The 27,220-nt window shown below is 48.6% G+C and overlaps 1 protein-coding gene across 1 annotated transcript in view; it reads right to left on the reverse strand.

Annotated features, from left to right (window-relative positions):
- Nucleotides 1–27,220, reverse strand: part of ANKFN1 (ankyrin repeat and fibronectin type III domain containing 1) — a 1,014,930-nt gene that overhangs the window by 518,070 nt on the left and 469,640 nt on the right. The window contains exon 7 of the mRNA XM_073588104.1: nucleotides 17,581–17,671. Coding sequence (XP_073444205.1) covers nucleotides 17,581–17,671 — 91 coding nt within the window. The remainder of the gene's footprint in view (nucleotides 1–17,580; nucleotides 17,672–27,220) is intronic.

Here is a 27,220-nt window from a genome sequence, read left to right on the forward strand (position 1 = left end):
CACGCTTTGGCCCTGGACCCACGAAAATCTGGAGCCAGCCCTACCCCCCCCCCCACAATTTTAGCCAAATAACCCCCAGTTTTCAATGCCTAACTATTATTATAAAGTAAATTAAGGTTGACAAGCTTAAGTAATAAGAATTGATGTTTTTGGCATTAAAATGGGCACTGTAGGTGTGTTTCCTGTCCTCCCCTCACTGCTGACTTTTCTTCCCCATTGACTTGCATTGGGTTTCGTGTTTCAGTCGGCCTTCGACTTTTCACGATAATCGGCTGATTGCATTCGACCCGACTTTTCCGAAAGTCGGGTTTCATGAAACCCGACTCGACCTGAAAAAAGGCAAAGTCGCTCATCTCTACAGTCAAACACTCCAACTGGCTTCACGAATCACTACATAAACTTTATCCCTAATCAATACTCCCCTTTAACATGACCGCCTGGGGCCACTGTCTGGGTCACTGCCACTGTGACACATCCATTTAAGATGACCGGCCTGGTACCGAGTATCCCATGGCCTCTGGGGTGCGTCAGTACTGTGCAGTGTATATACAGAATAATACAAATACTCACTGTACAGGACAGGAGAAGCAGCACTGTGGTGTGTATTTATACAGAATAATACAGAAACTGAGAATTACACCCAGTATACAGGACAGGAGAAGCTATATTATGCAGTGTAAATATACAGAATAATACAGATACTGAGAATTACACCTAGTATACAGGACAGTGGAAGAGGAACTATGCCATGTACAGTATATATAGAGTATAATACAGACACTATGAATTACACCCAGTATACAGGACAGGAGAGGTGGTACTGTACAGTGTGTATATACAGAATAATACAGATATTGAGAATTACACCCAGTATATAGGACATGAGAAGTGGTACAGTTCAATGCACATATATGGAATAATATAGATATTGAGACTTACACATAGTATACTGGACAGGAGAAGTGGTACTGTGCTGTATATACACAGAATAATGCATATACTGCAAATTACACATAGTATGCAAGATAGAAGTGTTACCATTCTATTTATGTATATACAGAATAATACATATACAGAAAATTACTTCCAGTATACAGAACAGAAGTAATACTGTGAAGTGTATATTTGGAATAATACAGAAACTGATAATTGCACCCAGGATACAGCAAGAGAGAAAGGGGTACTGTGCCTTCTGTCAGGTTGACAGCTGGCTCAGAAAACTGGCAGCTCCCAGGCCGGGGCAAAAGAATGCAGCCACCAGGGAAGATATTCCGGACCGCTGCTAGTGATCAGCGAGCACTAAAGTGCTTGGGTGCTCGTTGCTCGGGTCGAGCAAATTGAAAGGCTCGGGTGCTGGACCTAAGCAACGAGAACTATGTAAGTCTATGGGAAACGCAAGCATTTTTGCCGCAAACCCCCCCCCCGGGGTCTTTTTTGGGTCTGAAAACATCTATAATAGATGGTAACAGTGCTGAAGTGACATGGCAACATCATGGGAAAGACCCCTGGATGCATTTCTGACTTCTTGGTCACTGCTGTGAACAATGTTGTCCGAGTGTTATGCAACTTTTACAGGCGCACACTAAAACATACAAAAACGAAACCAAAATGGATTTTCCTGGGAAATATGTTAAGGAACATCCTTTCCAAGGTAATGATTTGTATGTAAGGCAAAATAAATAACCCTCAAAAAATGTACCTCCACCACTTGAACTATGTTCACACATAATGTTTTTGATGCTTTTTTCAACTTTAGCATTGCTTTCAACCAATACAAATGCATTCACAGGGAAATGTCATTTTAACATTTAACAACCTTAGCTGGCCATGTGGAGTGTGACACATCATCAGACACAGTTTGTTTCATTTATGAAGGCGGGACTCTGAAAATGACAAAGCCTATTTTTATAAGTGCATCAGGCGGCATTAATATTCTTAAAGGGCCATCAGTCGGCTATGCTTTGCTGTTCCCATTTTTAAACAGTGGGTCTCCTATACTGTTATTGCCAATGCAGTGAGTGGCTGGGCTGTCAAATATTAGGACGCACCTCAATATGCCTTTGACGAGATGTACAGGAGGGCCTCATGAAAAAATGTTCCCATTATAGGAAAGTGGGTCTCCTATAGTGTTTGCCTATGCATTGAATGGAAGGCCTGCCTTGCCCCAAAGTTACATGCACCCAAATAACCCTTTGAACCGATGTATTGGATGGCCACATGAAACCAAAGTTCGCATTATTATTTATTTGGTACTGCCACACTGTTTGCCTATGCATTGAATGCAAGGCCTGCCCTGCACCAAATTTAGACGCATGCCAATACCCCTTTGAAGAGACGTACAGGAGGGTCTCATGAAAAAAATGTTCCCATGAGGAGAAAGTGGGTCTCCCATAGTATTTGCCTTGCCACAAAGTTACACGCACCCCAATAACCCTTTGAAACGACGTATTGGATGGCCAAATGAAACCAAAGTTCACATTCTGCTTATTTTTTTTACTCCCATACAGTTTGCCCAAGAAGTGAATGCAAGGCCTGCCCTGCCACAAACTTAGATGCACCCCAATAATACTTGGAACAGACATCATGGATGTCCACATGAAACCAAATTTCCCATTATTAGAAATTTTGCACTGCCACACTGTTTGCCTATGCATTCAATGCAAGATCCGCCTTGCCACAAATTTACACGCACCCCAATAACCCTTTGAACCGACGTACTGAATATGTGGCCTGTATTTTTATCTTTTCTACAGCAAAATAGTGTCAAGAACTAGGGTAACACATAGCAAAAACATTTGAATAGAGGCCTCAAATTCCACAATTTGTAGCCCATAGATAGATGGCGTGTGTGATGGAGATACCAGACTGCAAAATATGTGGCCGGTATTTTTATTTTTTTACAGGAAAATAGTGTCAAGAACCAGGGTAACACACAGCAAAACAGATCAATGGAGACCTCAAATGCCACAATTTGTAGCCCACAAATAGATGAGGCACGTGATGGAGATACCAGACTGTAAAATATGTGGCCTTTATTTTTATTTTTTTACAGCAAAATAGTGTCACTAACTAGGGTGGCACACAGCAAAAACAGTTCAATACAGGCCTGAAATGCCACAATTTTTAGCCCACAGATAGATGAGTCATGTGACAGAGATACCACAAAGTAAAATATGTGGCCTGTATTTTTCTTTACAACAAAATAGTGTCACTAACTAGACTAGCACACAGCAAAACCAGTTCAATGTAGGCCTGAAATGCCACAATTTTTAGCCCACAGATAGATGAGGCATGTGACGGAGATACCACACTGTAAAATATGTGGCCTGTATTTTTATACAGAAAACTAGTGTCAAGAACTAGGGTAAAACACAACAAAAACAGTTGAATGGAAGCCTCAAATGCCACAATTTATATCTCACAGATACAGTTGTGGCCAAAAATATTGACACCCCTGCAATTTTGTTAGATAATACTCAGTTTCTTCCTGAAAATTATTCCAAACACAAATTCTTTGTTATTATTATCTTCATTTAATTTGTCTTAAATGAAAAAACACAAAAATAATTGTCCTAAAGCCAAATTGGATATAATTCCACACCAAACATAAAAAAGAGAGTGGACAAAAGTATTGGCACTGTTCGAAAAATCATGTGATGCTTCTCTAATTTGTGTAATTAACAGCACCTGTAACTTATCTGTGGCACCTAACAGGTGTTGGCAATAACTAAATCACACTTGCAGCCAGTTGACATGGATTAAAGTTGACTCAACCTCAGTCCTGTGTCCTTGTGTGTACCACATTGAGCATGGAGAAAAGAAAGAAGACCAAAGAACTGTCTGAGGACTTGAGAAACCAAATTGTGAGGAAGTATGCGCAATCTCAAGGCTACAAGTCCATCTCCAAAGACCTGAATGTTCCTGTGTCTACCGTGCGCAGTGTCATCAAGAAGTTTAAAGCCCATGGCACTGTGGCTAACCTCCCTAGATGTGGACGGAAAAGAAAAATTGACAAGAGATTTCAACGCAAGATTGTGCGGATGTTGGATAAAGAACCTCGACTAACATCCAAACAAGTTCAAGCTGCCCTGCAGTCCGAGGGTACAACAGTGTCGACCCGTACTATCCGTCGACATCTGAATGAAAAGGGACTGTATGGTAGGAGACCCAGGAAGACCCCACTTCTTACCCCGAGACATAAAAAAGCCAGGCTGGAGTTTGCCAAAACTTACCTGAAAAAGCCTAAAACATTTTGGAAGAATGTTCTCTGGTCAGATCAGACAAAAGTAGAGCTTTTTGGGCAAAGGCATCAACATAGAGTTTACAGGAGAAAAAAGAGGCATTCAAAGAAAAAAACCTGGTCCCTACAGTCAAATGTGGTGGAGGTTCCCTGATGTTTTGGGGTTGCTTTGCTGCCTCTGGCACTGGACTGCTTGATCGTGTGCATGGCATTATGAAGTCTGAAGACTACCAACAAATTTTGCAGCATAATGTAGGGCCCAGTGTGAGAAAGCTGGGTCTCCCTCAGAGGTCATGGGTCTTCCAGCAGGACAATGACCCAAAAAGCACGAGAAAATGGTTTGAGAGAAAGCACTGGAGACTTCTAAGGTGGCCAGCAATGAGTCCAGACCTGAATCCCATAGAACACCTGTGGAGAGATCTAAAAATGGCAGTTTGGAGAAGGCACCCTTCTAATATCGGGGACCTGGAGCAGTTTGCCAAAGAAGAATGGTCTAAAATTCCAGCAGAGCATTGTAAGAAACTCATTGATGGTTACCGAAAGCGGTTGGTCGCAGTTATTTTGGCTAAAGGTTGTGCAACCAAGTATTAGGCTGAGGATGCCAATACTTTTGTCTTGCCCATTTTTGGAGTTTTGTGTGAAATGATCAATGTTTTGCTTTTTGCTTCATTCTCTTTTGTGTTTTTTCATTTAAGACAAATTCAATGAAGATAATAATACCAAAGAATTTGTGATTGCAATCATTTTCAGGAAGAAACTGAGTATTATCTGACAAAATTGCAGGGGTGTCAATACTTTTGGCCACAACTGTAGATGAGGCGTGTGACGGAGATACCACACTTTCAAATATCTTTTTGGCCAGTAAAATTGTGTCAATAAGTAGGCTAAGACACAAAAAAAACAATTCTATGGAGGCCTGAAATGGCACAATTTTGCCCGCAATGATATGCGATCCGTGTGGCAGACAAAACCCCGCAGAAAATATTTGCCCTGTAGCAAAATATTTTTTGGCAGCTACATTTTTTTGGGCAGCAAAAAGGTGTCAAGAAATTGTTTAAGACACTCCAAAAAAATTTTTACAGTACCACAAAAATGGCAAAATTTTCTGCGCACTCAGATGTGATCACTGGGAAGGGCAAACCCATTTAAAATAACTGGATTTTCACTCTACTGTGAAAAGTATCTGGCCGTATTCTGCAGTGTCAACAAGCAAATGGAGAAAAAAAACGTGTGCTCTGGATTGCTTTTGAATAAAATAATCAGGATTAAGATGCAAAAAAAATTATTCCTGGCCACTGATACCTGGGGCTATGTATATACAGTCAATATATGTAATAGGCAGCAGCAGACAGTAAAGGAATGGACGCTCTTGATGGATGAAATGAAGTATTCCACATGCAATGCCTGCCTGACTTGCAGTGATATCTTTATACCCACATACAATGCCTGCATGCATTGCACTTCAATCTATATACCCCGTAATTAGTCCTTAGAAAGACTGTTGATTTAGCTGGATTTGTGTATTCAACTTTGGTAGACCCCACACTAAAGGGCCTGTCACACTAAGAGATATCGCTAGCAATATCGCTATAACTAGTGACGTTATAGCGATATTGCTAGCGATATCTGTGTGTGTGATACTTACCTACGACCGGCTCCCCCGCTGGTTATCGCTGATTGCGCGAGAATGCTCAGGACTGTTTCTCGTCGTCAGCTTCCTGCTGTGGAGACGAGCGACGCGTGGAGCCGGGCGGGAGGACGCAGGATCGCCTGGTGTGACAGGTAAGTAGCAACCCCCATCCCCAGCGATGTCGCTAGTGAGATCTGCCTGTGTGGCAGCTCACTAGCGACCACTTAGCGATGTACCAGCGATCCTGACAGCGTCATATCGCTGGTCGGGATCGCTGGTACATCGCTAAGTGTGACAGTACCTTAACTTTGAAAACCCCAAATCTTACCCTATCTCGGCAGCAACTCTCCCTACACTATCTCATTCTGGAGCTGAATGTGACGAGCAGGGCAGCGCTAGGTCTGATATAGACATGATGATGCTGTGCGGCCAGCCAATCACTGTAAAGGCAAGCCCGGACGCCTGCCCCAAAGGGGCTACAGGGAGGGCGCACATGACTAAGGAGGGATGCTAGGCCTGAGGGTTAGTGAAGGGTAAGGTGTAGTGCTTTTGTGTTTGTGGGGAAGGTGTGGGTTGGAGCTATGGGGCTTATGGTGCAATGTGAGTTGGCAGGGAGTGGTCAGTAGTGCTTTGTGCTTGTGGGGAAGGTGTGGGTTGGAGCTATGGGGCTTATTGTGCAATGTGAGTTGGCAGGGAGTGGTCAGTAGTGGGATGGATATATAAGGCAGAACTGTGGGGGGATGGTCATTCCTTACCTTGCAGACGTCCGGAATCGTCAGCTCCTCACAACTGGGACTTCAGCTTGAATCTTTGGATCCAGAAGATGGAATACCTCGTGGCACAGATGAAGAGGATGATGGAGCAGCGCGGCCAGCAGTGGATGAAGGAACAGCTGCAGCGATGGTCTGGTGATGGCGACGGCGGAGAAGATGGGACCCCTCTGCCTCCGAAGCGGCAGCGACGATCACGGCCTCCTGAGCACCTCAGCCCGGAGTTAAGTTTGCAGCGGAGGATGAGCCCCATTAGCAGACCTCTTGCAGAAGACATCGCGGGGCCGGAGCCAGAAGTCGAGAAGCAGGCAGCAAGGTAACGGGGCGGTGAGTGACGTGGCCGGCCTCCCCTCCATTTCGGATCGCGTCACACAGTGGGGACGCGCACGTCGCGGCCACGTTACCCGGCGTGGTCACCTGACCCGGCGCGGTCATCGGCATCGGTGGACGGCGGTGACGTGACGCGGCAAGGAGCCCGGTGGCGAGGTGGTGTGTGACTTCACCAGCCTCATTTCCTTTCTCGCGGCGCTGGGGGGAAGCGGGCGGTGGCTCGGTCATGTGGCCACCCTTCAGCTGCCAGGGGCCACAGGTCATGTGGTCCGGCGTCGCGTTCCCCCGGCGTTGGGTGCCAGATTCAGGAGGTGTTGCCTGCGGCTGGAGCGCCAACCTCCCCCCCCCCCTGTTTGAGGCTCCGAGCCAGTGACTTTTTGCCATGCGTTCCCGGACGGACAGTCGGTCTGGGCGCTGGCGCTGCGGCCCAGGAGGGCTGCAGTCGGCGTAGATCCATGGAGAAGATCGCAGTTGCGGTGCTCGACGCGGAGGACACGTGACGGCTGTTCCGTGGGGTTCCGCGGAGTCAGCCTAGTAAGTAAGGCTCACTTAAACCTTTATTAATGTCTACATTATATTGGTTGGGAAGGGTGTTGCTACGTATGGTTTCGGGTGTTTGTCTGGGGGTTCGGAAAGATGCGCGGCTGGTCCATGTGGACAGCGTTCGAATCTGTGAGGGAATGGTTGCTTTGTGGTCCAGGAGGCTGTTTTGTGCACTTCATGAGTGTTGGGAGGTATTTTTTAATTTCATGCTAGTTTGCTTTTATGATAGTGGGTATATCTATAGGTGACGACATCATTTTATTTTGGTTAGTATAATTGTGCTTGCATTCTCTGGGTGTTTGTGTATGACTGGTGGTGATTCCATGGTGGTTTGTGAGTAATTCAGGTGGTGATACGGATATTGGCAGAGCGGTGGTGGATAGCCATATCCATGCCAGTTTTATGGTTTATTGTTATAGGCATGGGGTCTTTGGGTTGGAGGATTATCGCCGCGCCAAGTATTTGATATTGGTTGGATGGCAGTTCACTGACGTGGTGATCTGTTTGGGTAGTGCATCGGGCGGCTTAATCTTTCACGTTACAGTGGGGTGTGTTCTATTGCTGGTCAGAGGTGAGGGGGTAGGTGGTCGAGTTTTCATTAGGGTGTGTTTTATTTATATGCCGGGTTCGGTTCTCCAATAGGGGCTTTGAGTGTACTAAGGGTTTTCATGTTCAGTAGGGGCATTTTGTTTTGTTGCGGCAGACGTTCTGGTGAGGTCGAGATGCTTGGGACGGCAGATCTTTCGGGAACCTGCCTTTCTGGCAGCAATGGATGACATTTCCCCCGGGGGGCTTGGAGTTGACCTTTTACCGGATTTGTTTTCATGGTTAATTTCTGGGGATACGTAGATATGGCGTGGAGCTGGGGTTATGGTTGGTCAATGTCCGGTTGTTGAGGTCCGTGGTTTGGTTTCTGTGTGGTAGTCGGGGATTATCTGGTATTAGGTATGGTGCAGTGCTTATTTTCTGTTCATGGTCCAACCTGGAACTACTATCTGGTATTAGGGAAGGTGGTGTGCTTATTTCTGTTCATGGTCCAACCCTTGACTACTTTGGGTTTCTTCATGCTCAGGGCGTTGTTGCAGTTATCATGTGTTTGGATAAGTCAAAGTGTTTGATTCACCTGGGGCCCTATGTCTAAGTCAGGTTAGGTTAACGAGTACATCGTGTCAGGTCGGGGGTCGTTATTAGGTTCCCGTGTATATCGCGCTGCTGTTTTGGGGGGTTGATTTTGGTTATTGAATACGTGGGGCTACGATCCACTGGGGGTTTTTGCATGATCTGCAGTCATATGGCGTTCTTACGGTAATTTGCTGGTCGTGGCTGCCCTGGGGCAGTTTTAACAACTTTTGTACGTAAGGACTGGTGGGTTCTCACTGCGGTTCTTTAGGGTTGCCGATTGAGCTTTTGGCAGACTGTATCGGGTGGTATTTGTTACAGCCGTTGATTGTAGCTACGTAGGAGTTTATTATACAGAGTGGATAGTTTTTCGTTACAATGGGCTAGGAGGTTTATTGTGGGTGCAGCTGGTCCTGCTTTGCCTTCTGGGTATACAGCTCTCCTTAGAGTCTTTTCTTTTTGGGTGCCCCCGGACAGGGGGGCCAGGTTGAAGTGTTGCGCAAGGATGATGCAACATTTGAGTTGGGTAACCCAGCGTGTGCTTTACTGGTCTCGGGGGTCCTGGTTGGTGAACGGTTTGTTTATCCAGCGGGTGTTGTTCCATTTGTCAGGAATTCTGTATAGAGCATGAGGCAGGACATGTTGTTTCGATGGCCGTGTGAATGGTCTCCCGCTTGGGTGTAGCCCGTCCGGCAATACATGGCTATGTCATTTATTCCATTATGCGCACTTGTCAGGACCGGCTGGTATTATGGGGACACGGTTGTGGTGCAGCGCTGCTACGGGGGAGGTGTACTTTAGGTAGTGGGTTAGCAGGTTGCAGCTATAACATTATTTTCATTATTGTTGGGCTGGTGGTACGCTGTGGTAGGGGAAGCTAGTGCGATGTGCATTGACTTTTAATGATTCTAAGGACCTGGTAATCATCTGGGGCTGTGCTCCGTTTGGGGGTGCTTTTTGCGGTGCTTTAAGGCTGAGTGGTGGACTAGCATCGGGCACCGGTGAGTGCAATGTTTTGACAGATGGCCCGGGTTTATGGTGTCTGGGGTTTTCGGGAGACATGATGTGTGTCTGAGTTTTCCTGGACTTCAGGTGGTGTGGAGTCGCTTTTCTTTCTTTTGTGAGTAGTGTCGAATCCGCAGTTCAGCGGGGAATGGGTGCGGAGTACATCTCACTTTTGGTAAGAGGGTGGCAACAATAGTGTTGTGATTCTGGGTTCGAAGTGCACGGGTGATGCACACAATTAATTCGTTCCGGGTCGTGGTGATTACGGGGTGGATTGGTTTATGTTTTCTAGTTGGGTGGATATTTTAAGATAGATGCTATCACGCAGGGTTGACGGGACCAACAGCGTTTTGGTACTGCACGTGTGTGGTGGAGACTTGGTCGCTGGGGCGTCAAGGAGTTTGATCTGAGACATCGGGCCTGAATGCTCCTGCCTGGGAGCCATGCTCGTGTTGTTGTTCATGACTATATAGTGGGGCACGTTTTTCAAGAATCTGTCGGAGGTTGGGGAACCAGTGTAGGTTCTGTTGTTACATCTATAATGGTTGGCTTTGATTATTATCAGGTGGAGTGCAATTTTCTGCCTGGGAGCCGTGCTCATGTTGGTGTCCATAGGGGCTCCTGTTTGGAATGACTACATAGTGGGTTTTACTGGGCACATTTTCAAGAATCTATCGGAGGTTTGGGGAACCAATGTAGGTTCTTTTGTTCACGGCAATAATGGTTGGCTTTGATTAATTATTAGGTGAAGTATAATTTTCGGAGGCGCCTGCAATGTTGCGGTCTCAACGAGGCAGAGGCGGCGGCTCAGGTTGGGGACTGGTCGCGCAGGCGGTGCATAGGATTGGACGATGCGGTTGGCTAGTTGCAGGTCTTGGGTGTGGCTGACCTTGTTGTACTGGTATTTTGGTGTAGGTTGGCATTGTGAGGTCTAATGGGGATCAGTTTTGATTGATTGGTCTTGGTACAGAAACATTGGTTACTCGAGCCGCAGAGTCGGCTCGGGTTGGGTTTTTGGTGGTGGTACTCGCACGTACAAGGTGTCATACGTGCTCGCGGTGGCGGAAAGGAGGGGGGTATTTGAAGTCGGTGGATTGCACAAAGAGCGGGGGGGTGAACCCAGTGCAGGAGCCGGTTACCCCTGGTGGTGCAATGGTATACTTGGTTAAGGTGGGTCCCAGCTGTGCTGGGTCACAGCGGGACATGTTAACGTGGGACCCTGCTGTGCTCGGTCACAGCGGGGCATGTTAACGTGGGTCCCTGCTGGGCTGGGTCCCAGCAGGACATTGGTTGGGCAACACTCGGCTGGGTGTCCTCGAGCCGGTGTGGTGCGGCTGAGGGCACGTGGTGGAGCTGGTGTTGCAATCATGTACAATGGGTTTTGCAACACTCGGCTGGGTGTCCTCGAGCCGGTGTGGTGCGGCTGAGGGCACGTGGTGGAGCTGGTGTTGCAATCATGTACAATGGACTCTTCATTTACCCCCCCTCCTTTTGCTGGTGGTTATGTTTATGGAATATTTCTACGTTTATGGATAAAATGTTATTGCTTGTTTGGTGTTAATAAACGGGGCTGCTGTGGCCTTTTACATCCAATGTCACGCAGTCGTGTCTTATTTAAGTTAAGAAGGGGTAAGTGTGGGTTTTGGGAGGGGTCATTACAGTGAAGCCGTCAGTCAGACTTTCCTAAGTCAAGGCAAGCTCGGACGCCTGCACCAAAGGGGCTACAGGGAGGGCGCACATGACTAAGGAGGGATGCTAGGCCTGAGGGTTAGTGAAGGGTAAGGTGTAGTGCTTTTGTGTTTGTGGGGAAGGTGTGGGTTGGAGTTATGGGGCTTATGGTGCAATGTGAGTTGGCAGGGAGTGGTCAGTAGTGCTTTGTGCTTGTGGGGAAGGTGTGGGTTGGAGCTATGGGGCTTATTGTGCAATGTGAGTTGGCAGGGAGTGGTCAGTAGTGGGATGGATATATAGGGCAGAACTGTGGGGGGATGGTCATTCCTTACCTTGCAGACGTCCGGAATCGTCCCGCCCTCCCGCCCTAATTTTAGGATAATCTGGAGATCGACATGGTGAAGAGAAGAAGAGGTTTGACGTTGTCGCAGCAGTCGGCGGAAAGGAGGGGGGTATTTGAAGTCGGTGGATTGCACAAAGAGCGGGGGGGTGAATCCAGTGCAGGAGCGGGTTACCCCTGGTGGTGCAATGGTATGCTTGGTTAAGGTGGGTCCCAGCTGTGCTGGGTCACAGCGGGACATGTTAACGTGGGACCCTGCTGTGCTCGGTCACAGCGGGGCATGTTAACGTGGGTCCCTGCTGGGCTGGGTCCCAGCAAGACATTGGTTGGGCAACACTCGGCTGGGTGTCCTCGAGCCGGTGTGGTGCGGCTGAGGGCACGTGGTGGAGCTGGTGTTGCAATCATGTACAATGGACTCTTCATTTACCCCCCCTCCTTTTGCTGGTGGTTATGTTTATGGAATATTTCTACGTTTATGGATAAAATGTTATTGCTTGTTTGGTGTTAATAAACGGGGCTGCTGTGGCCTTTTACATCCAATGTCACGCAGTCGTGTCTTATTTAAGTTAAGAAGGGGTAAGTGTGGGTTTTGGGAGGGGTCATTACAGTGAAGCCGTCAGTCAGACTTTCCTAAGTCAAGGCAAGCTCGGACGCCTGCACCAAAGGGGCTACAGGGAGGGCGCACATGACTAAGGAGGGATGCTAGGCCTGAGGGTTAGTGAAGGGTAAGGTGTAGTGCTTTTGTGTTTGTGGGGAAGGTGTGGGTTGGAGTTATGGGGCTTATGGTGCAATGTGAGTTGGCAGGGAGTGGTCAGTAGTGCTTTGTGCTTGTGGGGAAGGTGTGGGTTGGAGCTATGGGGCTTATTGTGCAATGTGAGTTGGCAGGGAGTGGTCAGTAGTGGGATGGATATATAGGGCAGAACTGTGGGGGGATGGTCATTCCTTACCTTGCAGACGTCCGGAATCGTCCCGCCCTCCCGCCCTAATTTTAGGATAATCTGGAGATCGACATGGTGAAGAGAAGAAGAGGTTTGACGTTGTCGCAGCAGTCGGCGGAAAGGAGGGGGGTATTTGAAGTCGGTGGATTGCACAAAGAGCGGGGGGGTGAATCCAGTGCAGGAGCGGGTTACCCCTGGTGGTGCAATGGTATGCTTGGTTAAGGTGGGTCCCAGCTGTGCTGGGTCACAGCGGGACATGTTAACGTGGGACCCTGCTGTGCTCGGTCACAGCGGGGCATGTTAACGTGGGTCCCTGCTGGGCTGGGTCCCAGCAAGACATTGGTTGGGCAACACTCGGCTGGGTGTCCTCGAGCCGGTGTGGTGCGGCTGAGGGCACGTGGTGGAGCTGGTGTTGCAATCATGTACAATGGGTTTTGCAACACTCGGCTGGGTGTCCTCGAGCCGGTGTGGTGCGGCTGAGGGCACGTGGTGGAGCTGGTGTTGCAATCATGTACAATGGACTCTTCATTTACCCCCCCTCCTTTTGCTGGTGGTTATGTTTATGGAATATTTCTACGTTTATGGATAAAATGTTATTGCTTGTTTGGTGTTAATAAACGGGGCTGCTGTGGCCTTTTACATCCAATGTCACGCAGTCGTGTCTTATTTAAGTTAAGAAGGGGTAAGTGTGGGTTTTGGGAGGGGTCATTACAGTGAAGCCGTCAGTCAGACTTTCCTAAGTCATGCCGCAGCCAACATAGGTGCGGCATTACAGTGTGTGGCACACAACCCCTGCATGTTGATTGGCTCTCTAAATAGCATCAAACAGGCAGGGCATGGACCTGAACTCACGCCGAGCAATCCCGGAAACACTCGGCGCTCGCTGAATACCACGAGTACAGTAATGCTCGGGGGAGTACTGAGCATTACCGAGTATGCTTGCTCATCTCTAACTGCCACATTACGCGGCTCACCTGCGCCCCCCTGCCAGCTGAGCCCGGGGCACATGCCCCAGCTGCCCCCTAGATAAGCCTCTGGTATATAGTAATTGTACTTTGCAATGTATATTTACACAGAATAATACAGAAACAGAGAATTACACCCAGTGCACAGGACAGGAGAAGTGGTACTGTGCTGGATATTAATACAGAATAATACAGATACTGAAAATTACACCCAGTATATGGGACAGGAGAAGTGGTACTGTGCAGAGTATATGTACACAATAATACAGGTACTACGGATTACACCCAGTATACAGTACAGAAGAAGTGGTACTGTGTAGTATATATACATGATAATACAGATACTGAGAATTACACTCAGAATACAGGACAGGAGAAGTAGTACTGTGCAGTGTATATATACAGAATAATACAGACACTGAGAATTACACCCAGTATACAGGACAGGAGAATAGGTACTGTGCTGTGTAAATATACAGAATAATACAGACACTGAGAATTACACCCAGTATACAGGACAGGAGAAGTGGTACTGTGCAGTGTATTTACAGAATAATACAGACACTGAGAATTACACACAGTATACAGGACAGGAGAAGTGGTACTGTGCTGTGTATATATACAGAATAATACACATACTGAGAATTACACCCAGTATACAGGACACAAGTGGTACTGTGCAGTGTATATATATAGAATAATACAGACACTGAGAATTACAGTACACCCAGTATACGGGACAGGAGAAGTGGTACTGTGCTGTGTATATGTAGGGACGGTGACCTGACAGACGGACGGACTTGTCAGAATAGAGAAAGGAAGGTTTGCACAGTTTAGACAGGTGTCAGTTATTACTGTGGGAAAACAGCTAGGAAAGTGTAGTGGACGTGCAGTACCATGGGTTGACCATTAGAGGGCAGGGAGGAGTGTGAGCACAGGACTTGACATCAGCTTAGGGCTTAAGAAACTGTTGGTCATGGGGGGCGGAGTTAGAGGGAACTGGGAAAGATATAAATTGGACAGGAGGGTTCCAGAAAGTTCCAGTCCCCAGGGGGAGCTCAAGTGACGAGGACACTGTGACAGTTGTGGCACTGTGAGGAAAACCCAACCAGGGGAACTGAGGAGAGAGAAAGTCAGGGGGGTGATCCTGACATGAAGACCTCAATATAGACGAGGCATACAGGTAAAGCATACCGTATTGAGGAAGACGTTTGACCAGCAAAATTACTGTTGGTTTACGGGCCTAAGGCGGCCACAGTGACGGACCTGTCAGGAGCGTTAATAAGCGAAAAGGGACGGCACGTATATATACGTCCCTGGTGAAGAGTATGGTGTGTTAAAGTGTATTGTAACCGGAGGGCCTTGAAGAGAATTGCGGTGTGCTGAGAGGCCGTCAGGTGGACGGCGAGAGAATAAAACTTGGACCTGTTGCACCCGAAACCTGCCTCCAAATTGTCTCTGTTACGTCTCTGCGTGGTAAAAGAGGGACCACCCCCCAGTCCGGCCCACAAACCCTACACTTAGCGTAGTCGGCAGGATCGCCGCCTGGAGTGGCGGTGGCGCTGGGAGGTCGAGTCACGTCAGAAAACATTTTCCTCAGAGTCACGGACAGGAAGCTGGATGCTGAGAGGAGAAGTGGAGCCTTTGCGGAGCCAGCGGGAGCACCACTGAAGATACCAGCAGGGAACCTGCCCGCGGAGCTCATGAGCCTGGAAGCTAGCCCTGTCAGACGGTGGGGTGAAGAGCGGAGACTGCGGGAGGAGTCGCGTGATAACGTGACGGAGGCCACGGTGCCGGGGAAGGTGAGAGTTCCCCCGGTCCCATCAGTGGCTCCGCAAGCGGCCCCCACCATTCAGCTGCAGCCTGCGGCATCCTGTGTCCCTGTGAGCCTGATCAGAGAAGGCCCTACGGTCTACGCGGAGCTTAGTGGGGCCTCCGCCCCTAATCCTGAGCCACCCCGCCCAGCGATGCCACGCTTGGTGTTGCCGGTGCGGAACCTGACGCCAGAAGGCGCTGTTGCGTCCCCCCTGCCAGAAGTGACATCTTCCCCGAAGATGGCCATTACTTCTGCTATACCGGCTCTGGCTGAAGCCCCGGATGCAGCCCACCCTGCGGCCACGGCTATGCAGGCATTAGAGCCGGCTGCGGCCTATGTGTCGGTTCCTGTGGCCCGTTTGGCGAGGAATATGGCTGTCCCTGCTCGCCACCCGGTCCCAGCAGCTGCTGGGCCGCAGACATCATCAGCCGCCTCTGCTCCGCCAGTACCCTCAGTTAAGTCCTGCCCATCGGACTCTGGGGCCTATGCCGGACCCTCCGTTTGGGTCGCAGAGGTTATAAAGAAAAAGAAAGCCCGGGAGCAGGTGTGGAACTTGCTTCATACCAAAGTAGAGGCTGGCATGGCAGCCACATGATCCCTGGAATGGCTCGTGTATTTGAACATACCCAGAGGATACGGGTTCATACGAGATCTTGTGACAGGCCAAAAGGTTTATATCAACGTTGCTTCTGTCCGTCATGGCCGGGCCTTGCAGGAGGGGGACTTAGTATCCTATTACAAAGAGTACTGTCCCCGCAGCTACTACGCGGTTGCTGTGATTGCTGAGTTCGAAGGTCACGAGCCCCTGTAGAAAGAACTCACAGGACACTCCTTACATCCCGGGAGCTCCACGGCTGTGGGGCCCCTCGCTGCCGGCCACTAGGAGGTGGCTTGAACTTTCGAATTTTCGTTGCACCGTTGTGCAAATCACAAGGACAGATTGCATCCAAGTTAATGAAAAAAAAAAGTTTAATATAAAAATTGAAGTTTTTGTGTGTTAAGCCTGACAAAAGCGGGGATGTAAGGAGAGAGGAGGTGTCCATGTTAAAGGAAGGGGGAGGAGAAAATCTGTTATGTTTATGTTTATTATATGTTGGTTTTAACAAGCAATAGAAAAGATGTAAGAAAATGGGGTACTTGTGATATAATAAAGTTGTTTTGATGTATAATATGCACAAGAAAATGCAACAAGGGTAAGAGAGGGTCTGAGCGACCAAAGGGAAGTGTGAGATCCAAAGGGGTCTATGTGTTGAGAAGGTCTGGGAGACCGAGACGCCGACCATGACGTGTAACCAAAAGAAAGGCAAAGAGATGGAAGAATGGAAGACGTGAGAAAGACAGTCATCCTAGGTCAGGTCCCTGACACCACGGACACCCCTGAAGGAAGAAGGCAGACGCCGACAATGATCTGGTAGGTGTAAGGCCTCGATCATGGCGTACCGGATAGTGGAAGGTGACATAAGGGGAGAGTAGGGGAAGGTACACGCCGGAAAGAGAGTCCTGGTGTACCTAGCCCAATTTGAAAGACGTTGGACCTGTTGCACCCGAAACCTGCCTCCAAATTGTCTCTGTTACGTCTCTGCGCGGTAAAAGAGGGACCACCCCCCAGTCCAGCCCACGAACCCTACATATATATACAGAATAATACACATACTGAGAATTACACCCAGTATACAGGACAGAAGTGGTACTGTGCAGTGTATATACAGAATAATACAGATACTGAGAATTACACCCAGTATGCAGGACAGGAGAAGTGGTACTGTGCAGTGTATAGATACAGATTGTGAGCCCCATTGGGGACAACGATGATAATGTGTGCAAACTGTAAAGCGCTGCGGAATATGTTAGCGCTATATAAAGATTATTATTATTATAACATAGGATACATTGAGACTGCTGCAGTTACATCACACTGCCACACTGGGGAAAGGAGAGCAGAGCACAAACTCTGCCAGCAAAAAAACATCTTGACTCTGGCAGTGGAACTGTGTGCACTGTGGTGGCGTGGTGTGTGCATGCGGGCACACACTGTGGCAGTGTGCAGAAAATGTAAAGGACCAGTGGCTTTAAAACAGGGCTGGTGACCTCCCGTGTAATTGAGTGCTGTGGCCCTGCTCAGTCAGAAAGATAGCCAGCCCGGGCTTGGTTGAAATTACTCAAAGGTCAGTGTGATAATAGGCTTATAATGACTATATAGTAGATGGTCAACTTACTTGAAGGTGCTGCACAAGGTGGGTTTGAAATTTCAGCAGCTCCCCATCCCTTCATGTTATAAGCATAAACTCTAGCATAATACTCTGTACCCTGTCAAATAAATGAGAAAAAAAATGTTCAAAATAATATAATTTAATTGCAGCAGTTCACAAAATAATGATCACATAAAAAATACTATCTGTAACATAATAAATAGTTATCATCTTCTCATAATATATTTAATATGTAAAATCAGAGCAATGTCTATTTATACTGAATAATGGATTTTCGACAAGACCAATATCCAGAAGACAAAGATTATATAATCCTCAAAATTAAAATTGCAACACAGAAAGAATAATTATGGAATTATGGAGAACACAGGATGGATAAACATGTCATTGGTATGCAAATGATGACGAGATTGAAACAAAATTTCAATACATCGTGGTCTATTGAGAATCGAGTATCAGCATCACATGTTAAAATACTCGCACTTACGTGCTCTGGCATGCTATCAATGAGACTATTAATATTTGTCTGAGGAATGTTCTGTGACACTGAATGTATGTAGGTGTGGGAGAGAGGGTCCCCGTCGAGTGGGTCGAAACCAAGGGGACCGTCACCTGGGGGAAACTGTTTCCGGGGGACAGAGTTCGAGGACGGACCGTTGTGACAGACAGATGGGCTGGGGGAGGGACCAGTAAAAAGGAGGAGGGGAATTTCCGGGACGATGAGTGAGCAGAACGAGACAGAAGGAGCAGGAGATCGTGGGAGCGACTGAGAGCCAGAGCGACTCACCAGAGCCAGGAAGGAGGCCAGAGACAGGAGGGATACTTCCCCTGGACATCAGTGGGACGGCACTGAGACGACTGTCCAAGAACCGCTGCCCCGTGTTGACCAGCGGCCGCTGCCGCCTTCTTCCAGCCCACAGCTGCGGCCTGCCCGCGGTCATTCGCAGCCATTGCCGCCACGCTCCAGCCCGTGGCCACTGCGGCCCCAGTTCAACCCGTGGCCACTGCTGCCTCCCCTCAGCCCGCGGCCTACCAGCGGTCACCCGCATCCGCTGCGGTCTCGGTCCACCCGCAGCCGCCCTGTTCTCACCAGTGGCCACGGCACGTACACTATCACCGATAGGGATGGAGATAGGGAAGGAGGCACGGGTTCGGGAACAGGAGCAAGAGGTGATGGTCCCCGTGGGGATGGCTCGGAGTATCGAAGCATCCGTAAGCGCCCTGAGTGAACCCCACTGGGTACAAGAGGTGAAGCTAGAGATACAGAGTATTAAAGGTGAACTGGCTGAAGCCAAGAAAGGGGCCACAAGGAGTCGACCAGGGCCGGGTAAAGGGGGCATGAACCATCGCGGCCCCCACCCAAGTCGGTCCCCACGACCATTCGCCTGTTACGATTGTGGAGAATTGGGACGCTCCACCCCAGAGTGCCCATGTTCCAGGGGAAACTCGCCTCGTTGGCCATGAAGAGCAGAGGACCCTGAGCCGTGGAGATGCTGCCCGGAGCTGGAGTCCGTCACGAAGACCTGGTCGCGCGGTGCCCAGTGGTATGGGCAGAGATCGAGGGCTGTGCCATGCGATGCCTAGTGGATACGGGATCGCAGGTTACGACCATGCCAGAGACTTATTTTCGGCAGCATTTTCCCGAAGCAGTGAGACCTCAGTGGGGGACAGTGATAAAGTTGGTAGCCGCCAACCAGCTACCAGTTCCTGTCGTCGGAGTAGCCTGGATGCAGAATTCGATAAGCGGCAAATCACTCGGCCGCCGGAGAGTGGTCCTGGCCCAGGGAGACACAAACAGCAAACATCCGGTTATTCTGGGTATTAACATACTATGAGAGTTTGGCAACCTCCTCCTCAACGAACCCACACAAGAGACTCTGAGCCACTGGGGTTCTCGCACGGCCCAAGGGCAGGTCTTCCAGTGGTTGGTGCAGGAGGCGCGAGTGCTCCAGGAGTGCCAGGAGGGTGAGGCGCTGGGCAAGGTCATCGCGTCGGCAGCCCCACCGCTCGTGCTTCCTCCAGGGCAGACGATGGTAGCTCTGCCGATCCGCGCCCCGATGCCACTGGAGGGTGTGGAGGTGCAGGTGGAACCACATTATTTGGGCGCCTGCACCCTGACATACTCGTAGCCCGCTCCCTGGCCACGGTGCGGGAGGGAACCATTCTGGTGCGTTGTGTCAACCTGGAAGACCAAGATATCACCCTGAAGCCCCGGGCCGAAATGGCCAAACTAGTGAGGCCTTTGGAGGAGATGCTGCCGGACTCCGCGGTCCAGTTGAAGGTGCAGCCTGAAGATCCTTGGGCAGTAACGGAACGAACCCAACAGACTGCCATATCCTCGACCCAGGAGAAAGGTCGAGTCATCCTGGAGAGACTGCGGGCTGAACTTTCCGGCCTAACGCCATCCCAGCTTCTCCAAGTAGAGACACTTGGACAATTTTACAGTGTCTTCGCCAGCCACTTCGGATGTACCTCGGCCATCACGCATGGGATCCCAATGGTAGGAGTGGCCCCCATTCGGGAGCGATATCGGCAAATACCACCGCAGCTATACCAGGAAGTGAAAACTCTGTTAGCCCAAATGCTCCGGAAGGGGGTCATACGAGAAAGCCAAAGCCCTTGGGCAGCCCCTATTGTCCTGGTTCGGAAAAAAGATGGCACTTTGCGTTTTTGCGTGGATTATCAGAAGTTGAATGCCTGCACCATCAAGGATTCATATCCTCTGCCCCGCATAGAAGAGTCTCTGTCCTCCCTGGGGAACGCGACATACTTTTCAACCCTTGACCTGGCCAGTGGGTACTGGCAAGTGCCGATGTCGGAGGAAGACAGGGCCAAGACGGCATTCATCCTTCCCATGGGACTGTTCGAGTTCAATCGGATGCCGTTTGGGCTGGCCAACGCCCCAGGAACTTTTCATCGGTTGATGGAGCGGTGTCTAGAAGACCTCAACTTTGAAGCCACGTTGATATACCTGAACGATGTTATCATCTATTCCGCCTTGTTCGAGGACCACCTGAAGTGATTGGGGCAGGTGCTCGGCCGGGTTAAAAGTAAAGCCCCAGAAATGCCACCTGTTCCGCACCCAGATTGGATACCTGGGGCATACCGTCTCGGCAGAGGGCGTCCGACCATCTCTGGAAAAGGTCGCTGCCATCCAGGGGTGGCCTACCACCGAGATGGTGAAGGACGTGCGGGCCTTCTTGGGGTTGGCCGGCTACTACCGTCGGTTTGTGAAGAATTTTGCATGCTGAGCTCGAGCTCTGCAAGACCTGCTGAAGGGGGCTCCCGCCGGGGCGAATGGACGGAAGATCCAGTGGCAGCAACCACAAGAGGATGCGTTTCAAGATCTCAAAGCAGCTCTCTCGGACGCCCCGGTATTGGCATATGCGGATTTATCGCAACCGTTCATCCTGCATACCGACGGGAGCCTCCAGTGATTAGGAGCTGTGTTGTCACAGGTGCAGGATGGAGAAAGTGATTGCCTACGGTAGCCGGTCGCTGCACGACTCAGAACGCAACCCGGAAAATTACAGCTCCTTTAAGCTCGAGCTCCTCGCGGTAGTGTGGGCAATGAAGGCGCGATTCGCAGAGTACCTGGCGGGCTCCGAAGTAGTTGCGCGGACCGATAACAACCCATTAGCCCATTTGGAGAATGCCAAACTGGGGGCCCTAGAGCAGCGGTGGGTGGCTCGGATGGCCAAATTCAATTATAAGATCATCTACAAACGGGGAGCTGAAAACGTGCACGCCGACGCGCTCTCCAGAATCCGACACACCACCCCAGGAAGAAGTAGAGACGACGAATTAGAAGCAGACGAGACGTCATTCGCCCTTCCCACCACCGCGCTTACAGTCCTTAGACTCCTAGGAGGGATGCTGGAACAGCCCTGCGACAAATGGATTCAGCAGCAACAGGAAGATACAGAAGTTGGACTCATACACTGATGGGTGGCCACCGGTAAATTGCCCATGGGCTCACAGAGACAGACTTTGACCCAGGATATGTTGCTGATGTTACGCCAGTGGAAAAAACTAGTCATCAAAATGGGACTTTTATATCGAAAAGCCAGGTGATCGTGCCTGGAGCCCATCTCGACCAACTGGCCCGGGAAACCCTTGAGAAGGGGGCTCATTTTGGTGCTCAAAAGACTTTACAATGGTTGCAGCAGATAGCGTACCACCCACGCTTGCACGCTGCTGTAGAAGAAGTTTGTCGAACCTGCCGCCCGTGCAAGCTCACTAAACCCCCGCGCAACGAGCCCCGGTGCAAACTATTGTAACATCAGCCCCTCTGGAGCTTCTTACGGTGGACTATCTGACCATAGGTCCTGCCTATCAGGGGTATGAACATTGTATCATTATGGTGGACCATTTCACCAAGTTCGCCGTGGTCACCCGCACTCGAGACCAGACAGCGGAGTCAGCCGCCTATGCGATTTGTAAAAACTTTATCCAAGTGTATGGCTGCCCGCAACGAATACATTCGGACCAAGGAGCGTGCTTCCTAGGAAGAGTCATGGAAGAACTACATCATCTCTACGGTATCGATAAGTCTTGGACTACACCATACCACCCGCAGGGAAACGGAGCCTGCGAACGATTCAATCAGACACTAATCCAAATGCTACGTAGCCTGGAGAGCGAACGAAAGGCCCGCTGGCCTGAATAAGTCCCTGAGCTGGTGTGGGTATATAATAACCGGGTGCACCGGGTGACTGGTTACACCCCCTACTCATTGCTGTTTGGACGGGAAGGCAAAGGAATCTGTTATGATTGAGTCACCGAGGAGGAAAAAACAAAACACGAGCTCAGCCCAGAAAATCAGAGAGGCCGGAAATGTACAGATGAGTTCACAACAGTACCTCCCCCTTGAGGAGGGGTGACCAAACCCTCATCCAAGTCACCAGGCCGATCAGGATGAGCTCGATGAAAAGCACGCACCAATCTTTCGGCATGAATATCAGAGGCAGAGACCCAGGAATTATCCTCCTGACCATAACCCTTCCACTTAACCAAATACTGGAGTCTCCGTCTAGCCAGACGGGAATCCAGTATCTTCTCTACCTCATATTCCATGTTACCTTCAACCAACACAGGGTCAGGAGGTGCCACCATAGGAATCACTGGTTCAACAAACCTCTTCAACAAGGACTTATGAAACACATTTTGAATCTTAAATGTGATAGGATGAGCCAACTGAAAAGAGACCGGATTAATAATCTCCAAAATCTTGTAAGGTCCAATAAATCTAGGTTTAAACTTTGGAGAAGCCACTTTCATAGAGATATTCTTTGATGACAACTAGACCATATCACCCACCTTAAACCGGGGACCAATGGTCCTATGCCGGTTAGAAAACTGCTGGGCCTTTTCCTGGGAAAGAGACAACTTATCCACCACTTGGTCCCAAATCTGCTGCATTCTTTCCACCACAGTGTCAACCCCTGGACAGGCAGAAAACTCCACCTGCCCTGAAGAAAATCAAGGATGAAACCCAAAGTTACAGAAAAATGGTGACATCAAAGTGGCAGAACTAGCTCTATTATTTAAAGCAAATTCGGCCAAGGGTAAAAATGAGACCCAATCATCCTGATCAGCAGATATAAAACATCTCAAATAAGCCTCCAAAGTCTGGTTTGTTCTCTCCATCTGCCCATTGGTCTGAGGGTGAAATGCAGAGGAGAAGGACAACTGAATTCCCAACTTGGAACAAAAGGTCCTCCAGAATCTAGAGACAAACTGAACTCCTCTGTCCGATACAATGTTCTCAGGAATCCCATGCAAGCAAACCACCTGTTGCAAAAACAAGGGCACCAACTCTGAGGAAGATGGCAACTTAGGGAGTGGTACAAGATGGACCATCTTAGAGAATCTATCACAAATCACCCAGATAACAGTCATCCTCTGAGAGACAGGCTGATCAGAAATAAAATCCATTGAAATATGGGTCCATGGCCTCCTGGGCACCGGCAAGGGCATCAACAACCCACTAGAACGAGAACAAGGCTTAGATCGGGAGCAAGTCCCACAGGACTGCACAAAATTTATGACATCACGAGACAAGGCAGGCCACCAAAAAGACCGACTCACCAAATCTCTAGTACCAAAAATACCTGGATGACCAGCCAACGCGGAGCAATGAACCTCAGACATCACTTTCCTCCTCCACTGGTCAGGAACATACAACCTACCACTGGGACAACGCTCAAGCTTATCCTCCTGAAACTTCTCCAGAGCACGTCTCAAATCGCGCGAGATGGCAGAAAGAACTACCCCCTCACCTAAGATGGTAGCAGGTTTGGTCACAATAGGAGAATCAGCCAAAAAACTCCTAGAGAGGGCATCAGCCTTAACATTCTTAGTGCCCGGAAGAAAGGAGACCACAAAATCAAAACGTGTGAAAAACAAGGCCCACCTGGCCTGTCTCAGATTCAAGCGTTTAGCCGACTCAAGATAGATCAAATTCTTGTGGTCAGTGAGGACCACAACTTGATGTCTAGCTCCCTCCAACCAATGTCTCCACTCCTCAAATGCCCACTTCATGGCCAACAGTTCTCGATTCCCCACATCATAGTTGCGTTCCGAAGGAGAGAACTTTCGGGAAAAGAAGGCACAGGGGTTCATTTTAGATGTTACAGGATCCTTTTGGGACAAAACAGCTCCTGCACCAGTCTCTGAAGCATCCACCTCCACCTGAAATGGAAGTGAGACATCGGGTTGTCTCAAAACCGGAGAAGAAGTGAACCTCCGCTTCAGCTCCTGAAAAGAAGAAACAGCCTCTGGAGACCAATTCAGGAAATCAGCGCCCTTCTTAGTCAAATCAGTCAACAGTTTGGCAATAGCAGAAAAATTGGCTATAAACTTACGATAAAAATTAGCAAACCCCAAAGACTTCTGGAGAGCCTTCAAAGAAGTCGACTGAACCCAATCATAAATGGCCTGTACCTTGGCTGGGTCCATTTCAATAGCTGACGGAGACAAAAGAAATCCCAAAAAGAAATCCTCTGTACACCAAAAAGACATTTCGATCCCTTAACATACAGGGAATTTTCCCTCAAAATCCGGAACACAGTCCGAACATGTTCCACATGAGTGTTCCAATCCCTGGAAAAGATTAAAATATCATCCAAATAGATGATCAGAAACTTATCCACAAAGTCCCGGAAAACATCATTCATGAAGCACTGGAAGACAGAGGGGGAGTTAGTGAGCCCAAAAGGCATCACCAGGTACTCAAAATGTCCCTCCGGAGTATTAAACGCTGTCTTCCATTCATCCCCATGCTTAATGCGAGTAAGATTATACGCCCCTGAGGTCAAGCTTGGTAAACCAGCAAGCACCTTCAACTCTAGAAAATAGGTCAGAAATCAGGGGTAAAGGAAACTGATATTTAACAGTAATTTTGTTAAGGCAGCGATAGTCAATACAGGGCCTTAATGAACCATCCTTCTTGGCCACAAAAACAAACAGCACCCAAGGGTGAAGAGGATGGTCTAATATGACTCTGCTCCAACGACTCCTTAATATAAGAACGCATAGCTTCATGTTCGGGTACAGATAAATTAAAAAGTCGACCCTTGGGAAATTTACACCCCGGACTCAGCTCAATTGCACAGTCATAACTCCTATGAGGAGGCAAAGACGCAGACTTACTCTCACTAAACACATCATAAAAATCAGCCAAATAGTCAGGAACCTCATGCGACTGGGGAGAGGTGGAGAAAACAGGAGTGTCACTAAGAGCACACCGACAACCCGAACTCACCACAGACACAGATTTCCAATCCAAAACTGGATTATGGATTTGCAACCAGGGGAACCCCAGAACGATGATATCATGCAAATTATGCAACACCAAAAATCTGCAATTTTCTTGATGGTCTGGGGCGACCCGCATTACCACCTGGGTTCAAAACTGAGGTTTATTTTTCGCCAACGGAGAAGCATCAATACCCCTCAAAGGAATAGGCGTCCGCAGGGGTGTCATAGGGAAACCACAACGTTTAGCAAAATCCAAGTCCATTAGGTTCAAGGCAGCTCCTGAATCCACAAAGGCTTTAGTGGAAAATGTGGAGAGGGAGCAGATCAGAGTAATTGCCAGAAGAAACTTAGGTTGTACACCACCTACAGCAAATGTGTGTGCAAAACGTTTCTCTCGTTTAGGGCAGCCAGAAATAATATGAGAGGCATCGCCACAGAAAAAACACAGCTTATTACGTCTTCTAAACTCCTGACGTTGCGCCCTAGACAAAACATCACATTGCATAGGTTCAGATATTTGTTCAACAGGTGGCAGCATTTCCCGTGTAATTTTACATTCACGTAAACGCCGATCAACCTGAATGGCTAATGACATAGAATCGTGAAGACCAGAGGGAACAGGAAATCCCACCATAGTATCTTTTACGGTTTCTGACAAACCCTTCCGAAAGAGAGCTGCCAAGCCACCATCATTCCAAGTGGTGAGGACAGCCCACTTTCGGAATTTTTGACAGTACAGTTCTGCAGAATCTTGACCCTGGCTCAATGCCAACAGGGTCTTTTCAGCTTGATCAATCGCATTAGGTTCATCATACAACAACCCCAAGGCCTGAAAAAATGTGTCCACATTTGTTAGAATAGGATCATCTGGTACTAAAGAAAACGCCCAATCCTGGGGATTGCCGCGCAGCAAGGAGATGACAATTTTAACCTGCTGCGCAGAGTTCCCCGATGAGTTAGGCTTCAAGGCAAGAAATAATCTACAATTATTCTTAAAATTCAAAAATTTAGACCGATCCCCAAAAAACACATCAGGAGTGGGGATTTTTGGTTCAGCAGCGTGTGAATGAGCAAGATAGGCGGAAATTCCTCGCACTTCAGCAGCAAGCTGCTCCAGACGATCAGACAATTGCTTAAAGTCCATCAGAAAAAAAATATTCCTCCTACGGCCTCAGAGAAAAAGAGGAAAAAATATACACACAAAAAAAAATTCTGACACTTTTTTTTTCTTTTCTAACAATTCCTTCCTGCTTTTGAGTACCCTAAAATCTGCGGTATGGCTGGTGATTCTGTTATGATTGAGTCACCGAGGAGGAAAAAACAAAACACGAGCTCAGCCCAGAAAATCAGAGAGGCTGGAAACTAGCGGACCGCAGACCCCTAATCCCATCACACAACTAGCAGTAGCCGCGGAGTGTTCCCACGGTGATCCCAGACACCTCGTCACAGCTGGAGATCCAAATAAGCCCAAAGAGAGAAAAGGGAAAAACTGACTGCACCAGAGCAGACCCCAAAGCAATAGGCAGCCCCCAACATATAATGACGGTGAAGCAAGATGAAAACACTAACACAGATAGAAAGATAGGTTGAGCAAATGATGGGGCCCAAGCTAACTAAAAAGGACAGGACAGAAAAGTTGCTGTCTGCAATCCGAGAAAACCCTGCTAAAAATATTACCAACACAACTGATAAGCAAAAAGGACCCTGAAGTCACTAGACTTCAAACCCTATATCAGCACTCAGAATATTCCGAAAGCAGAGCAAAAGAGAACACTGATAAAGGAATAAGAATCCAGCACACACCCCGAACGGGGATGGCTGAGCTAAAAAAACAAGGTAAACAAAACCAAAACTAATAAGTTCAATAGCAGAGCAAAAACTTATC

The sequence above is a fragment of the Dendrobates tinctorius genome, unplaced genomic scaffold (assembly GCF_039654945.1).
Source record: "Dendrobates tinctorius isolate UK_male_01 unplaced genomic scaffold, ASM3965494v1 ptg000103l, whole genome shotgun sequence".
NCBI lineage: Eukaryota > Metazoa > Chordata > Amphibia > Anura > Dendrobatidae > Dendrobates > Dendrobates tinctorius.